General features: G+C 40.8%; 1 protein-coding gene across 1 annotated transcript in view; it reads right to left on the reverse strand.

Moving 5' to 3' along the window:
• SEMA5B (semaphorin 5B) overlaps nucleotides 1-18,825 on the reverse strand; it is a 177,171-nt gene that overhangs the window by 83,802 nt on the left and 74,544 nt on the right. The window contains exon 4 of the mRNA XM_058809538.1: nucleotides 14,254-14,299. Within this exon, the coding sequence (XP_058665521.1) occupies nucleotides 14,254-14,299 (46 nt within the window). The remainder of the gene's footprint in view (nucleotides 1-14,253; nucleotides 14,300-18,825) is intronic.

Consider the following 18,825-nt stretch of genomic DNA (forward strand, 5'->3'; position numbering starts at 1 on the left):
AGATGCTGGGATGCAGAGCTGTCCATAATGATAAAGAAAGGAGAGCACATTCTGCTGTGCCTGTGTGCTGAGCTTTGACAGTTGCATATTTACACAGCAATGTTAGATGAACACACCAACACGAAGCTTTGCAAGGAAGATACAGTTCTGAAGAAGAGAGATAAAGATGGCACTGCATTTCTGTTCCCACTATCTAGTGTTTGTATTTTTATCATTCTATGTAAAGAAAAATGTCAGTCTGTGCCAATGATTTCATTTAGCTGGTGATCTACTTCTTTTGCTTGAAAGTGCTTAACAGTGCAATGATTTAGTTGCAAGTTCTACATGGGAATACTTATCTTTTTTTGAAAGCTATTGCTTTTAAGCATGAAAAAAGCATGGATGGGGCCAAATTTAAATTGACAGTCTCAGTAAACTGGGATGATAGCGAAAAAAGACCTTGAAGCTCTCACCTATAGCCAGTTTAGAGTGAATGACAACATCTAGAACTGGAGAACAGCAGGGGGGATATTGGGGAAAGATGACAATGTTTTTCCTATTAGTGAAGATTGAAAGCATACAGAAACTGAGATGAGACTTTCAGCACACTGGGTAATTAACTGCCACAGTAGAATTTGGTTTCTTGCCATGTCACATTCAGTTTACAGCTTAGGATAACAAACATTTACAAAATGTACTGGAGATTACAGAGACATAAGATTATATGTTAAATCAATAAAATAACTAAATAAAGAGGTTAAAATATATTGAGGGGAAAATAATTAAAGAAAAAATTCACTGCTGTCAAGCACAGGTCAGAAATATAATTACAGCTGATGCAGAGGCAGGTGCAGTTGTCACTGGCCAGGTGGGTATCACATAGAACTATTTCTCATAGCCCCAGCATTGTTTATTCTGTAAAGAGCAGGCTTTGTTTTGGGGTTTCTTTTCTTCAGTTGATACAAACAAGGTACAACAAGCTATTTTTAAGAAGTGAGCCAACAAATGTAGTCACAGCAATGGTTTCCCTTGATAGAGTGGAGGCAATTCTTCTTTCAAGGCTCCTCTACCGCCAAAAGATGTCCATCTCCACCCCTTTATGTTCTTTGGCAGAGTCGCCATTCAGAACCAAATCCCTCCTTCTTCTTTGTGGCCTCTGCTGATAGATGTGACAAGACTTCTAAGCAGCCTCCTCTTACTGTTTTGCACAATGATTTCTGGAGTAGGAGGTTCAAAACCCCCTCCAATGGACCAGCCCATATTCAGTACAAAATCAATTTACCATGGCTATAGTCTCCTTTGTATTTCTGCATCAAGCAAAGAGATTTTGTTCTCCTTCACTTTTCTGCTCTGGGTTTCCTTGCCATTGTAACTCTTTGAAGCTCACTGCTTATGGAAAGATGTTAAGGGTTCTCCACCATACATTTTTTGAATTCTCTTTCCCTCAGCTTATGGACAAATCCTACACAGTCAACTGAGTGCAATTTTGTGCACCTGCATTAAGACCTCAGCTATGAAACGCAATATATAAGCTTGAAAGCAAAAATGCAATCACTGAAGCACTTGTGAAATGCCTGTGTATTACCAGCTTTCTAAAGTGGGGAAGTCTTGCATTTTTTATTCCTCTCCAGGTTGCATCATTGAATATACTTGTTCAGCATTTACTTGTTTGTTTTGAGAAGAAGCTAAAATAAGTTTGAGGAACTGTCCAATTTGGATTTGATTCTTACAACAATTAGGCTAAGATTCAGGAATCAAAATCAGCACTTCCTGCAGTATTAAAGAGACTAATGTAGAACTAAGATGACATTTTCACTGTTCTGTGCCTCCTGTTTTTCTTTAGGGAAATCACATCTATTGCATTTGGGGGTGCTAATACTCTTTCAGATGACAAACACTGCAATATATTCTCATTAAAATTGTGTAAGAGGTTGAACATGGTTTAAGTCTTGCTTTGGCTAGGAAAAAAAAAGAGGGCAGTGCACAATTAAACAACTAAATGTGCATGTGATTTATTTTAGCCTATCAAAATGCTTTTCTGGTTGTGCACTTATGCTTGGTGTAGTACAATCAAAAGAGAAAAAAAAAAAGGCACTGGAAATCTCTAATTAAGTGAAAGTTGCATTATTGGGACCAAACGAAAGCTCTGAGACTCCTTTAATGAGCCAAGGCCAGTCTTGTGCAAGCCAAAGAGATTGGGAAAGTTTTGCAAGTCAGGCTGAAAACAGAGATCCATCCTGAACCACAGGAACTTAAGTGAAACCAAACTCTCTCACTTGTTCTTCCCCAATTTAAAGTAATAATTTTTGAGCTTCAATAATATGGATAAAAAATTCTAAAACCTAAAGTAAAAAAGTACTTTTCCTGTTCAGTTCAGCAGATGTACGTGAGAATTTCCATTTGTTTTCTAGCACACCTAGAAAAAAGATCCAGACCCTGTTCCTAGTATGATTTTGGCATGAACTGCAGAGGCACATGGACAGCTGCATAGTGCTAGGCATTTCTGTTGGAAATTAAAAGGCAATTCTGCCCCAGTGGGCCTAAATCCTAGCACAGAGGTGAAACCCACCAGGTGGCTGGAAAAACCAGGCAGAAAGGAGGAGACGGACCAGTGATACAACAGATATCTGCAATCAGGGAGTTCACATTGTGCAGAGGCAAGTGTGGTGTAAGCTGCCCAGGATGGTTTGTTGACAACACACTTAGATTTCGACCTTTAGACTCTCTGGCTTCTATGGGGTTTGGTGCTCAGCATCATAAACTGTCAGAAAAAGGTCATTTTTGATAAATCACTAATAACCAAGAATAAGTAGGACCATCCAGAAATTACCAGGCAGGGCTGGAAGAGAAAGTCAGCAATGAAAAGTCCTCAATGTTTCATAAAAGAGATTTCAGTATTTTTTATTGTTCTACAGCTACATTGTGCATTACATCTCTGCTTTCCTCCACCAGGTGCCTAACGCTCTTGATCAGCTAATTACAGCCTTCTGCTTCTTTCATGTCAAGCTTAACTCCCAGTCTGAGCCTAGCCTGCAGTTCTGGCATGTATTTTCCTTAATCTAAGACCATCTGTGCTCCATCAGAAAGGAACACTTAAATACAAGGAAAGTGAAGAACCAAAAGTGCAGAATTCCCAGTATCCTGCCTCCACCTCCTCTCCCCAGCATTTCCAATGAAGTGTGAAGCCAACATCCATCCAGTCCTAAATACTCTGGAAGGCTCTGATGCAGCAATACTTTTCAGTGGTCAGTGGGGAAATGACAAGCCAAAAAGGACCCGAATCTCTCAATTTCTTCATATCAAGAGCTTCATAATTCAAAAACCACCACATCCCCAGCAACATATGCAGTGGTTGAGTCCAGCACTCAATCAGTGTAAATCAAATACTTGTCTCAAGAAGAGCAAGAAGTCAGTTTGAGGGAAAAAAGCAATGGGGTTGATTTATCAAGAATCCAATTGATATTTCTCAAGTCTATTTTTTATTGGGAGTGCACTACAATTTAAATAAAAACTGAACTGCAGTGTTAGGGACAATGGCTCTCTGCCACTCCTGTCCCACCACCAAAATTTCAAGTGTTTCTAAGCCCTACTGTCCCCTCGCTGCCAAGCCCAGCTGGACACAGCCCCTGCCTGCTGCCACTGCCAGAACCTGACCACTGTGCACGGCACTGATCCACCCCTCTTCCTCCCAAGGCTGGGAAACAGATGCCTTCAGACTCCCTGCTTGGTCTGTCACAGTTTGCCTTGCTTCTGCCTCCTCTTTTCCAACACCAGACGTCAGCACCTGATGCTGTAGTAAGCTCTGCCAAGCCTCATCTCAACAAGGAATGTATTTGCTCCTTCTCCTGCAAAGATGGCTCTGGTGCAGTGTCTTTTATTCCTTCCTCCCAGATCCTCCGTTCTGTTCTCCAGTCTGCATTCTGCTGCCAACCCAGGATTTATTTTTCAATTTCCTTCAGTTTGAGTCCTGCCCTTACATTCTCACTTCCACCTGGCTCTTACCTCACCTCCCCTCCAGCACATTTGCATTTGACCTCTATGAAGGTCAAAGATTCCATAAATGAGTTTTGAGAATATGTTTTATAATTAAGATGAAGGAATACAAAATTATTCTACAACAGGATTAATGCAGCATACTTCTTTGTGTTTCTTCTTAACTCCTTTCTGGTGGTTTTCAAAGCTTTCACATTTATCTTCTGTTGAAAAAAAATTATTTTTCTTTTTTTGCCTTGTTATTAAATCCTCAATAACTGATCTCACAGCAAAAGCTACTAAATTTGTAACAATTATATTAGCCACATACATTTTTTCCTCCTGTCACTGTGTTTACCACTATTATATTTATGAACCATTGATCATTCCTTTCTGCCCCATGCATCAAAATTCTCTCCTCTTAGGCAATTGCAGTTTGTCTCTTAATATTCCCAGGCTAAGTTAGGATTTTTTTTTCCACATTCTTAATAAAGCTTAAATCACTTCTCTCTGGATGACCTTGCAGCCTATTCAAATGGCTGCAGCCCTGTTAGCTCCTTTTCCTTACTCATAAGGAAGTAAAATACTTTTTTTCTAAAACCTCAAAACCTTGCTTTGTCTCCTGTCTGAAGTGAATAATCAATAATTAGTGCACAGAATTCGTGACAGAAAAGTGTTTCTGATGAAAACATATTTTTTATTAACCCTCCCGCACATTCCTTCCAAACTGTTCTCTTTTTTACACAAATTTGCAGGTTTATTCATATTCTAAGTATTTTTATCTGAAGGGATACATTTGTATAGCATTCTTCCCCTAGCAGACCCCAACTATTCTATTTTTACATTCAAAGGTTTTCATTCAAAATGTTTAGAAAACAAGTAGTGAAAAAGGGGTCCATTTTAAACACATGGATATGCTGGAATTGCCTAGTTGTTTACCTAAAGAGAAGAGATGAAGATAACAACTGCTTAATACTACATCCTCTATGAATCAGAACATGACAATTTTGTAGGCTCACAGTTATGGCAAATTTCCTATATTTACAAGTGCATGTAATCACATATAACATTTAGATCTTTAAAGAAATGCCACATATTTCAGAGCACTCAAAAGGACAAAGTGTCATTATCTCAGCTTCACATCTAGAGAAAGGAAAGTTCAAACTGGGGGTAGCTGGAAACCACCTTACCTGTTCACAGCTGTCTGCAAGTGAAGCAGCCAGTCCATGCTACCCAAACTCTCCTTAGAGAATGGAGAAGATGTCATTTCTCTACATGTGCCCTTCACCTGATTCACCACTCTTGGTCTCTGCAGTCTCAGAATAGTCTCTTACTTGGTCGTGTTAGTGATAAAAATGTGATAGGTACCTATAACCATGGTGTGGTATCTTCTAGATGAAAGAAGCATTTCAGTGACAGTAGAATAACTTAAAATAATTGCTCCTATTAACTGCTCAAACTGCAGTGGCACCCAGCAACTCATTTATACCCCACAGCCACATTCCCTCACCCTCCTCCATGGTGTAATCCACCCTTCCTTTCCCTTTGCCCACTCAGTAGCAGGCAAACCACAGCAGCTATTGCCTGATCTCCTTCAGCTGAAGGTTTGCTGCTGATCCTCCTCCAGCCCTGAAGAAAGGTTTCTGAGGATGCAAACTTCCCATCCTTCTCCAGTCAGGGTGGCTGAAGATGCCACAGGCATAGTCAAGGTTGTGCCTGTTTACACATCTGTCCTCTTAGGGTGTGGGTTGGGCTCTCCTTGAGCTCAGCCTGGGGAAGGCAGGTGAAACCTTGGAGGCCAAAGCTCTTTGAGGTTTTCAAAGGATTCAGGGATTCAGCTGCACCTGCCATGCTGAGACAGGATCAATATCCTGTGGGAGTGATGAGCAAACTGTTCCCATCCCAGCTCCCCAGCTCTGGGTGTCTGGTAACAGCTGTGCAGGCCACGTCTGTGACTGCTCCATAGCTCCAATAATCCCTCCTATTAGTCATTCAGAACTGCTGTGCTTAAAAGAAGCTGTAAAACATATCAGCTAAACTGTTAGTAACAGAGAAAAGCAGGATTATTTACCTAGGGAAAAAATACACACAGTAATATGAAATGTGTTTACTATAAAATTTTTTTTTCTTTTTTGCAAAAAGCTTCATAGTTGGTTTTAGAGGAAACGTGAGGTCATTTGTAGGCCCTTGAGAGATGCAAATCAATAAATGGTGATTTTTTTAATGCTCTCATTATAAATGACTGGATGCTAACAGGGTCAAACTTAATCCTGTGCAGAGAGCCAGTGCAGGGGACATGAATCATTTAGATCTCGTTTAAGCTCTGTCTTGAGAACAAAATGTAGATATTCCTCTGTATTCTCAGTCCTTAAAAAGCGCCAACCTGCTGCTTTATTTTTTTGCAGTAATTGTCCCAGGTACTCCATTGTTCATCCTGTACGATGCCCAGTGTGCTCCTTTGTGTTTTCAAGGACTCTCTCACCCCTGACTGGCAGCATGTGCGGCTCAGCTCCGGGCAGGGATGGATGGGTCGGGACGCGGCGTCCCAGGCAGGAGGAGCCTCGGCCGAGCAGGGACCCATGGGCAGCTCCCCCGCCACAAACCCGGGTTGCTGAGCGGGCACCCCGCGGGAGGCACCCCCCGTCCCCAGGACAGGGGGTGCGGCAGGAGTTGGCTGTGCTCGCCTGTGGAGCTCAATAGGTCACGGCCCCCGCATCGAGCGCTCCCGGCCGAGCCGCCATTGAAGGCATCCTGTGCCGGGGCCCCGCTAACGATCGTGTCACGGAGCCTTGGCCGGGCCGGGAGCGCCTCGGAAATGCGCTCCGTGCCTTGCAGCTAGCCAATAAACCACTCCGTGCCTAAAAAATAGCCCGCACACCTGAAGTAATAAGAATTTTAAAAGCACATTTTTGTATAAATCTCATTTTGTATAAATGCTGGCTTAGGTAAGGTGCTGCCTACAACAAGAGGCTGATTTGCCTCTCAGAACATGTGCAGGGCTGGGTTTGCTGACAGCAGCCACAGATGAGTGAGTTTGTCAGAGCAGGGGATAGCCATAAGCACATTGAGGTCCCCCAAAGGCTCCTGGAGCTGCTGGAGTGGGAAGCAGCCCACAGAGAAAAAAGGCTAAACATGCAAACCAAAATATATTTTGCAATGATAAGGAAGCAACAGTAGTGTCAGGAAATGAGAAGTCCAAGGAATTTACTTTTCTTTTGATTTTCATTTTTTTTCTCTTCCCTTTTGAAAGTATGTCTAATGGTCCTGACTGTAAGTTGGAAGAAATAAGAGCATTAGTCTTCATTCCCTACACATAAAATGCCTGACAGGGTTTTATCAAATAAAGAGTCCAATATGCTACAGTTATCAGTAAGTGACTTCAGCAGCTAATTAAATTCTCAGTTTCTAAATCCTGCTCATAACGTCTGCTGACAAAGACCAAAACCCCTGTAGTAATTTTGGCTTCTAGGTGAGGTGAGGCTGGGAAGGAGAGAATGCCAACTAACAAATTACCCAGGGAAGCAGGCTGGCAATCCACAGCTGACATCCATCATGTAAACCTCACTTTACTGTGTGAGCAGAACAGGGTAGCTCCCCTCTGGATGCAAATCAGCTCCATGGCCTTCACTCACTCCAGGAGGGCTGCCCTGCTTAAAGTACAAACCCAAACAGGTACAGCTCCTGGACCTCCTCTATAGGGGTGCTATACCCTATGTATATGATCCTCCCATGTATGGGTACATATATAAAAATAGATGTCTAAATATATATATAAGAACTTCCTATACTATGCCTAAATACTCACTTTAGACAGCAATTAAATTGATCATGACTAGACTGTAGACTATGAGACAGTTTAGCAGACCTATGAATGTGCATATTGAAACATTTTTACTCACTAGAGCATGCAGTATGTTCTTAACTCAGAGAATTCTCAAAAGAAAACTGGTATTTATTTAAAGCTAAACCTGGGCTTAAAAGCTTTGCTGGTTATAAATGGACTCATGAGCTGGGTTCTCTTAGACAGAGGGGATATTGTGTTCAGAAATCACTCAACACTATGGACTGTGAGAAGAGATTTGCTTTCTCTGCTCTCTGAATTTCAGCTGATGAGTAACATCAGCAGAACTTTGGTTCCCAAGAGCAGATGCTGCAGCCCATCACAGAGTAGAGTTCCCTTCAGTGAGGAGCTGGAGAAGTGTGTCCTTGAAGGATGAGGTGTGGCCTTCAGACACTGTCACCTTCAGTCTGACATGCATTATTTTTGTCCCTCATCTCTCACTCCACGTAGAAATTTCTCTCTTACATAAATCTTGAGAAGGATGACTTGCACCTGAAAGCTGCAATCTACCTCCTGACCAGTCATTTTAAGGAAGGCAATATTCAGGGAGTAGATTTTATTTGGGGACCCTAAACCATAAGAATAAATAGCTGAATTTACCAGAAAGTTTTTCCAGCCAATATAAGCTTTATTATGGAATAGCTTTAAACCTCTAGGCTGAGAGTGAGAGGTTTTAGGTGCAGCTTTGGAAGGTGATTTATGAATAGATTTATATGTTAATCTGTTAATAAAAAATGTTTCATACTGATAAAATATGTGACAACCAGGACTCAGCTATGAGCCACATATTAAAGACTGCATCTGCTCTAGTAGAGGTCTTTTGATTATGTTTTTAAATGAGGGAACTGCACTGGCCTGAAAATAAAGAAATAAAACTTTGTATCTAGAAATATGTGCCACATAATTCAAACACAGATCTGGGAATCTGCAAGAAACAAACAATAAACTGCTTCTGAAAAGTGAAGCTTATTCCTGAACATTTCAAAATAGAGCTCCTGTCAGGCAACTCAATGGTACATAAAAATAGGCAAAGTATTCTTACGCTTTCCCAAAATTACTTCCCAAACTGGATGTTAAATTGGACGATAATCTCACATTGCAACTAGATTGGAGAAATAAATACCTTCAGCACAGCTGGGCTGGGCCAGCCCTGGGCTTGTGCTGCAATGTCAATGCCTAATTTTCTCATGATCTTTGAAAGGATATTTTGAAAAATAGGAACAGCTCTGGCTCAAGGATGTTTCTGCAAGGAAATCTGAAATACAGTACTTTTACCTCTCTTCTACTGGCAACCGCCACAGCACTTTATAGAGGAGTGCTGCAGCCCTATTGCACATGTTAAACACCAGGCAGACAACCTGGGCAGGTTAACTTTACCTCAGGCATCCATGGGCAGAGCCAGCAGCACAAATTTGGCCCTCCAAGCCCGATCTGGTGCCTATCCAGCAACTCTTGTGGATGGAAGATTTTTCTAACATTTGCAAGTTTTCTGATAAGTGCCAGGGCTTTATGAACATATTCTGAATCCTTAATATTTCTCAGTGAAGTATTTTCACTAGGAAAGATTACTTGAGTGACAACTTGTGCTGTAAACTATATTACTCACTGTTCCCTGTTGATTTTGTTTACCATATTTTATTCAACTATAGAGAGAAACCAAGTTAAACTCTGCCACCTCTCCTCACACTTCTATACACTTACAGAGCATGTTTCTCATCAGCAGACATAAGCGTGGCACTACTGAGCCCTAAATAAGTAGAAAATAATGCATTTAATGCTTGGTTTGATTCAAAGTGCAAAAGACAAAACCTGTTCCGTTTGTTGCTATGTGACATATTGAGGACTGATAGGCAAGTTTTATTATTATTAACTACAGTTTGTTGATACATGCTGTTGATTTACCAGTGATTATGCCACAGAGCTAAAGATCCCTTCAGGGAATAGCAGGGAGGGAAGTGTGTCTTCAGGAGCAGCTGTGCAGTTTTAAGAGCTTCATCTCTGTAGCAGAGATGTTACTGCTTTTTAAAATGAGGGAAGAAAAACTGGAGTAAAACCATCCTTATCAGAAATGCAATGGGTAGGTGGCTGCAGTTTATTTGTCACAGGACACCATGGAAATGTTTTGTCTCTATTTCAGGTTTGAAAAATACTTATTCCAAAACCCCAACAATATCAGTAGAAAGAAATTTATTTCAGTAAGGTTCAGATCATGATTTAAGAGCTGATAATGTCTCAGTATATTGATACATTGCTTTAAGCTTGGTTTTAAGTCTTATGCTTCAGTGGGACTGATAAGTACCTGTTTTGCCCTAGTGACTGGGTAGCACTATCCAAAGTGCCCCTGTAAATATAGGGGATCTTATTCAGAAATGTGAAGCCAAATTTCAGAAGCAAATGAAGTTGAGTGTTCTGTAGCATTTTTGTGTTTTGCAGTGGGGTACCAGTAGATCTGTAATTGTAGACCTAGGTGGTACTGGACAGCGTGAAACTCCACAGGCAATCCTTCCTAATGCAGGTTTATGACTACTGGGTAACTCACATACTCTCTCTCTGTGCTTAATCCACACTTCCATTTTTGTCCTTAGGAAAAAAATATTGACTTGTCAACTAAAGCATATTTTGATCTCAATTTTTTTTCTTAGGTGAAATAACTTATGTCTTCCAAACAGTTTTGCAATTGGTGCACTTATTTATTCTTTCACAGTCTGTTAAAATACAGTACAAACTGTTGAAGTATTTTAAATATTTGAAACACTACTAGCCCGACAAACCAGCATTCAGACTTCACAAGGCTACTTAAAAACTTTTTTTATAAGAGATCTTCCATTCAAAGAAACAATTGAAACCAAAATATTTTATGAAATTCCAACATTTTCTCTTACACTTACCAGATGAGAGTCCAGAAGGACACCTTAGATCCATAGAGAAGGGAAAAGGAAAGGAAAAGAAGAGGAAAGAAAAATGAAAATGAAAAGGAAAGGGAAAGAGGAAGGGAAAGGGGAAGGGGCAAAAGGACGCCCCGAACAAACAAGAACAATTGTTTGAGATGAGAGAAATGCACATGTAAATGTTCTCTTTTGATGCTTCAGAAAATAACTTGACCCAGAGTATTTGCATGCCAATTAACCACATGTCTATCTCATTCTCCATCAGATTTTAGAAAAATGTCAGAGGCTTGTTTTCATCTAAGTGCAAAAAGATTGGAAGTCTTTGTATCTCAAAAAGGTTGCAAAAACAATTTCCTACTCAGTTTAATTGAGAACTAAGAATCCAGGTAAAATCACAGTGAGCAGGGGGTAGGCACTGTACTGTGATTTATGAAAGGCCAGCCAAATAGCCTGCTTTTAACACACACACCAGAATAGCATTCCTTGCTAAGAAATCCCAATCAGTACTATGAATTTTAAAAATTTTGCTTAAAGGCTTATGTTTTTAAAATGACTCTTCCACCTACTCTATTAATTACCAACTCCAGTATAAAACTGACTTTTCTATGGCCTCACCATGAAAGCTGCAGATTAGGAGCTAGCCTTGTTTCAGATCCATCCATAAATTAACCAGCATGCTCTCCAGGTGCGCATCATTTAAAAGAAATGTTCTATTAAATGTCTAGTAACAAGAGTTTACAATACATATAAGACAATCTTTAAAAACAGACATGAAACAGATTTTGTTTAAAAGAAGTGCTAAAAATTATGGGAAGAGTATCCATTTTTAAATGGTGCTTTTTGACTGCTGCAAGAATTTGAATGCTACGTGCCAAAGTTTCCAATATTAACAGGTGCTTTTGGATACCTCACCTCAAGATGCTGATTTTCAGTAATTCTTTAACAAGGTGCTTCAATTTTGGCAAGTAAAAGAGGTAGACAAAATCACAAATTATCCCCAAAATACCTGGGCCATAACTTCCTTATGGATATGAAGAAGAAGATCAGCCAGAAATGCTTTTCACAAAAGTATTAACCACCACAAAAGTTCTCATGCAACTAAAACTCATTTGGTGAAAAGCTTCAAGGGTTCCAAATGAAATTTCTGGAACACATGTTGGAAACAAAGAGAGGAGAAGGAAAAATCTCTGAGAAGTTTGGACATTTGGTTCTGTGGAGCAGGAAATGAGCTTGTTCTGTTTCATTCTCCTCCACTCCACCTACTAGTTCTCATGTAAAAGATTAGTGCCTTGGAGAAACAATCTCAGCAGAACCAAAAGAAAATTCTTAGTGAGGAGGAAACATCATCTCATGGTAGAGCAAATGAGAGATAAGAGAATTGACCCCTTATTATAAAGAGGGCCAAGAGCTGACACGTCCCAAAATTGACCTCTCTTCTTTCACTCCCCTGAAATCAAAATCCTTCTATAGGGTAATGCTGTCTTTTTTACACAATTCTTAATCGACAATTTCCTAGTTAATACTACATTTTGTCTTTTAGTATACTGCAATTCTAAGACAGTAACTTCCTATCTAAACCACGTGGCATGCCTCTTTCCCACAGGAACTGTGCAGCCTCAGGATACAGCACAAGAACATTTAGGAAAAAACAGCTTTATACTTCATCAAACCATGCTTAGAGGGGTACATTTCTCTCACTGCCAGGCTTTGTGCCACAGCCAGCATATCCTGATGTCTCTCTCCATAGTCCCTGCTCCTCATGTTTCTGCCCTCACTTTGTGGAAGTACAAATGCAAGGGAGCAGATACCTGTCAGCACAAACCTGCACCGTGAAGCAGATTTAGCACCACTGGCAGGATGACAATGAGGTTTCATGAGCAGAAATAAATCAGAATACAATCTCGAGATGAAAAACTATCCCAATGCAGGCCTGGAAAGATCCACACTGTATTTTATTTAAAAGCAAAGAGGAGATACAAAATGCAAATTGACATTGTGATTATTTCTTGAAGTGCACTCTCACCCCTATAGAACTAAATGCAAGTTCCTTGCATTTCTTGTCTCACTTTCAGATCTGACCTTTAAAATGATGCATGGTAGAGGGAAGGTGGCGCCTTTAAAAAGCATCATGAGCTTTATGGAGTCAAGCCAAGCAGCTACTTAGGCAACCATTAGGTTGGGAAACAATCACTTCCATCATTCCCAACACGTGTGTCAACATAATTCCATGCTCTCTTTGTCATGCAAAAAGTCTTGGCAAAGTAACCGGATACACCCAGAAAGCAGGAGCGGACTAAGCTCATTATGTTAACCGGAGATCCCACAGCAGCCTCCAGTGCCATAGAAGGAGGCTTCCCATGTTTTGCAGCGTAGAAAAGGAAACTCACTGCACTGAAGAGGGCCAAGCCTGGCTTCAGAAGTGTGTGAGGGAGATTCACAATTGGGTTTTGTGGAAGGGGATCCCTGACAAGCAGCAGAGGCTGTGTCAGGCAGTGTGATAACAGAGACACCTCTCATGACTATGAACTTCCCTCTCCTGTGTGCTCACTGGAAACCTTCCAGCCATGCTAATGCAGCTCTGCAAAAGGGAAGGCACTGCCAAATGGGAGTAGCAGCTTCTCTAACTCTTTATTGTTGTCATTGGTAACTCTGCACTTTGTTTTCCTTTTAAAGAAAGATTCAATGCATTTTACAACCATTAAACATCTTTTCTTCTCTCCAGCTCTACTTGTAACTCTTACTAACAGCAAAAGGCTTGTGCACATCAGAATGGCTGGCAATGCTACTCTAATGGCTTCTTTGTGTGGTCAGGTACAGGAGCAAGGCCTCTCAGCCTGTCTGAAAAAATGCTGAATGCTTCTTTGGTGATCCAGCAACTATAGAAGATGGTAAGTATCCCAGAGCATAAGTGTTAATTTGTTTAAAGATAAGAAGCTGGTGTTTTCATTAACAATTTTTTGCTGCATCCTTCAATTCCAGATTTGGTGCAGTGAGAGTAAAGTCCTAATAATGCTGGATATTTTCAAGTGCTTTCAAACTTCAGCTGCTCTTTCTTGGTAAAGGCAATGGTAACATGCATTTTTCAACCCCTTTTGCCTCTTGAATGCTTGCAAGTCCAATCATGGTTTTAGTAATGCATTTAGCAACACACAGCTCCTCAACAATCCATGTTCACAAAGGCCTGCAAGAGCTAAAATGAAGATGGATGAGAAGAGTAAAACCTTCTCCAGCATGTTACTGACATCTCTAAAGAAAGCCAAGGATTTCTACTGATTGTTTTGTTTAAGCCTGTATCAGTCACACTACATGCTTTCTTCTTTAAGATGCCAAATTTTTGGCAGACGCCATTACCACCCAAATACTTGAGAATCAAAACCAGACAGCACTATCCAAGTGGGCAAGTGCAGCAGAACCCTTCCCCCAGCATTACTACTGGAGTGGAAACAAGCATTTGGTTCTGATGCACCACTTTGGGCAAATTTACACTATATAGGCTTCTGAAAATGTACATCAAATATTACAGAACTTTCATTAACAAGTCAAATAAAATAAGAGAATAAAAAGTGAACATACCTGAATAAGAGAAACGTTGTGTAGACTAAGTCTGAAGAGGTAGTTCCTGCATGAACAAGCAGAAAAATTACAAACTATTAGGCTACCAAGGAAGGAAGGGAGAATAATTAAAGCAAGTAAGAGTTTTTGGTCATTCATGTCTACAAACAAAAGGTTTTCCTGGACTCCTCTCCACAGAATACAAAAGCAGTTATATGCTTGTTCACTGACTTGTTTATCAGTATCTTAGTGAACCTGGTAACAAAGTTCTGAGCAGGTCCTAGCATTAAATATTCCAGAATCCATACTGAAGAACCACAGTGAAATCCCAGCCACAAAGGGCCATTTGCAAACTCTCAGCAGGCTTTAGTTGAGGTCCGTATGGGCTGCAGTCATGTTTTTCACTGAATTCTGAGAAAACTGGGATTGGACAGAAGCCAGCTGGAGCAGAGCTGACTTCCTACTATGCTCCCCCAAGCCTGTTCTTGTGGGAATTCCCATTCAAGACTTCGTGGAAGAGAAGAGAGCAGATACTTCTCAGTGGAATCTCTCTGCACAGAAAATCAGCAGGGAAATCAAGGCAGTGACTGCAGATATTCCCAATCCTCCTGTCATTGTCTCTTCACGGGCAAAGCAAGGGAATTTCTGACAGAAGTCACTGTAGCATGAGGTACCATATATCAGCTGAGTTCCTGTCACCCTTCTAAATGTTCATATTCCATCACAAATAGGAGGCAACACATATTTGCATAAACATCTACAGATAAGGCTTAGTTAACATGACTTATCTCACATTTTTGCTTGCTAAGACAATGCAGTCACCAGGAATCAGCTGATATATTAAGCCATACGGAATGGACTGTGTGCTTGAGGCTTTTGGCCACATCTAACTTCATATTTTTGTATACCATCTGTCACAAGGTCTAAAGAGCTGTAATCCTTTTCCAACATCACCACAATCTTCCAGAGAGCACACATTTATGTCATACATGGTGAATTGAACCATACTTCTGGAAGTGGCTCTGTTTAAGTGGCAGAAAGTGCAGCTTTGATGATATAGGTTCATCTGCTCTAGAAATGCGAGTATACAGACATTCCCCCACCTAGTGAAAATGCAAGTTCCAGTCCTAGGCCAGTTACCAGAGAGAAAAGATCCTGTAGTGATGAAATGGTCCTAAGGACTCTTCTGAAGGGCCTTCTGTAGGGTCAGTACAGCAGCACAACCTGACCAGGCAAAAAAAGTAATTCAAACTTCTCTAGTGAAAGATTCATATTTGGGTCACAATGACTGCAACAAGGCTTGGGCAATTTTTCCTTCTCCTGTTATGTATCACTTGTGTACCATCTAAGCCATAAGCATGGAGTTGTACTTGTCTCAGTTCTATAAATAAATCAAGACCTCTCAAACGCTGCTGACTGTTAATAAAGAAGGATGGGGACAAGGATGATGGGGAACTTGGGATGTTGAACTCCTGATACCAAATCTTCAGCTGATATAGCTCTGACTTGCTGTTGACTTGCACCATTGTATTCTGTACTGGAATTTGTTACTCAGAGAGGAATGAGACCCAATAGCAGTGTCTGAAGAAAATGTATCAGTGATTATTATACCTCCTGTAAGTACACAGAGAAGTATACAGACACAGAGGAAATCTCCATCCTTTCTCCTAGTTCTGTCACTGAAGATCCAGCAGTTCTTTTGTACAGTCTGAAACCCTATTCTGTCTCAAAGGGCTGCATACTTTCCCCCCCAAAATTGTTAACTCTTTAGCACCAGACTTAAATAAAGGTGTATGCAGCAGACCAGAAGCAGTACAGCTACACACAGCTAAAATTTCAAAATGAAGCTAAATTCTCATCCAGTGACAGATCTGACCACTCCCTTGGAACACCACATACCTTCTCACACCAAAATATTAATGCAACTCTAGGACATGAGATATCACGGAATAGGCCTTCTGCCGGGAAAGGCCTCCAATCTTACAGTACCCTCAGGAAAAAAGTTCTCATAACTAGGGACTTGAAGTTTCTCTCCTGTTGTTAAGCATGCTATTTAAATGCATTGATTTTGGAAGTCTTATAATGCAGATTTCAGCTCCTTGTTCTAGGCTTGCAAAAAGCTGGACAGTTTGACTAGGTAATAAGTTTTAATATTAGGGTTTTTTTTTTCTTCCCTGGAAGCACTGCAGAGCAAATTCAACCAAAATATCTTTAATGAAAGAGACATATCCAAAGGACACAATTTTCATTCCACTCAGCCAAAACAGATGCAGACAGGGATAGAGTCCATTTCAATAAAGCCAGTCTGTTCTCTCAGTGACTTCTGTGTAGCACCTGGGCAAAGCCACTCGGGTGGCTGAGACCTGAACCAGGCAGGAACATAATAATGCTAATGTGAAGAGCACAATGATCTTCCAAATGCTTTATACTAACCTTAGCTCTCTAAGCCTGACCTTGGGGCTTTCTTACAGAAAGGAGGGCTTCCCCATGTTTTTTATCAGCTTGCCTCACCTGGTGTCTGTACAGGCGCTGGCAGTTTCTCTTTGTTTGTTTGATCCTTCTCACATCTTACAGCAGCAATACAAACACCTCTAGGCAAACCAGCCTATCAGACCCCTCCTGACTCCAGCTGACCTGCCCAGCTAGAACTGACTAATCCATAATTAATAACATGCTCTTTTAACCATTCTTGTTATGTAAAGCTGTACCAGGAGTAAAATGCCAAAGGAAAACATCTGCTGAATCAGACAGTGCCATTTTTATGAATTGCATTTTAACTGCAATTTCAGTCCAAGAATGAGCAAGATCTCTGAATGACAGGCATGGTTTAGTGTAGCTAGAATTGCCCCATTTGTGTCCTTCTTTTCTGTTTGTGTTTGAAGTTATGTCTGTTTAATACCTTGCTGAACTATAATTTAGAGCAGCTGAAGGAGTATGATTAAGAAGTATATAAGAACACTGAGATCTCCACATGAATGCATGAGGTACCTTCCGGGTCTTTTTTTTTCTGTCTTTTTCTTTCCCTCCCCTCTTCTCTTGTAAGTGAATGCTGGTTAATTCCTTTCCCTCCTAAACTGAACCCCCTGGACTAGGCCAGAAGAGCAATGGCCTGGTACAGCCAGGAAATTCCAATATCCTCCTGCTTCTGTATAAAAAGCTGGTGCACAAATTTGGAGAGATAGGACAGCCTTCTTAATTTCTGTCCTAAAAGGTCACACAACTTCACAGTATTAAACCCAGATTTTGTTTTACCCCAGATTTGGCTGCATTTCAGCCATCTCCAGAGCAAATGCCAACACTCTTGAGTACTCTGCTACAAATGACATTATGCCTCAAACTACTAATTATTATTACAACTAACCTTATTTTTCATAAACATCAGTGCCTTTTTGAAAATGCCCATGTTAAACAGTAATGCCCTGAAGTTTCAGGCAAGGATGAGGTTTTGTTGCTCTAAGACAGAGTGGGTTGATGATGGATCCTCTGGAAATTGATTCCCAGCCAGTGCCTGTTCAAACAAACTGAGGGCAGATCCTCTCTGTCACCTCTGACTGCAGTGGGTTACTATTCCCCAGCTCAGATATACAAAGTAAGCTTCTGTGAAGTCTGTCCTGCTCTATTAAACCTAGGCTTAAAGAATTTGCCATCTGGATATACAGAGAAGAGAGAAAAAGATGCACCACTCTCATTTAAATTCAAAGCATAGATTGAGCAATTTAGCCAACATCACAGAACATATCTGCAGCACAACCAGGAGAAGATCTCCTGGACCATTAGTTTATGCCCTAGTTAGGAGAATAACTTGCACCCAAAGTTGGGGCACAGCATGTAAACCTGTGCTGAAGTGTCATTTACACTATTGAGTAGAGGTTGAATTACTTTTTTAACTGAGAGCTCTATCCTGTGTGCAGATGAACAGAGTCAAGCTGCAGCAGAAATCCTTTAAATGAAAGTATTTGTTAATTGGCTTAGTAATTTGTATTTGGCTGCTTGTAAAATGATTAAGTGCTCACTGTGCCTGGTACCACAAAACACACATACCAGAGCAGCAAGAGAGCAGCTGAGATGTGATTCAGGAAAGGGTGTGGAAGAATATACCCATGTAAATCTGTTTGCCATGACAGTTCCAAGTCAAATCTGCTTCTTAAGTATTTATTTCATGTAGCCAACAGCACCTTGGGTGAACTTTGTAACACGGTGCACATGCACTTGTTCACACATTGCCTGGCCTTGAAACAACTTACTTTGAAGGCAGAGCACTTTGGCTGACTGATGACACTGAGCAATAGAGATACAAGGCAAATTTAGGCCTTTCTATTGGGAAGCCACATAATTAGAGTGCCTGAACAACAACAGAGACCCTTCCTCTTAGAGCTCTGAAACCACAAGCATTGCAGCATGCTTCAGTCACTCATTCAGGCCTCCTCCTCAGTGCCTCTTTTCAGGCACCACATCTGTCAGCACTGTACTGGCTGATTAAAAGGTGCTTCTCCTAATTAAGAGAGAGAGAGCAGCTTTTCAGTTCTGCAGTTGATGGACTGATCATTCATAAATAAAAGGCTATCCTAGCTTCAGATGTTTTTTGCTATTTAA

Source organism: Ammospiza caudacuta, chromosome 8 (assembly GCF_027887145.1).
Source record: "Ammospiza caudacuta isolate bAmmCau1 chromosome 8, bAmmCau1.pri, whole genome shotgun sequence".
In the NCBI taxonomy this organism is placed as follows: Eukaryota; Metazoa; Chordata; class Aves; order Passeriformes; family Passerellidae; genus Ammospiza; species Ammospiza caudacuta.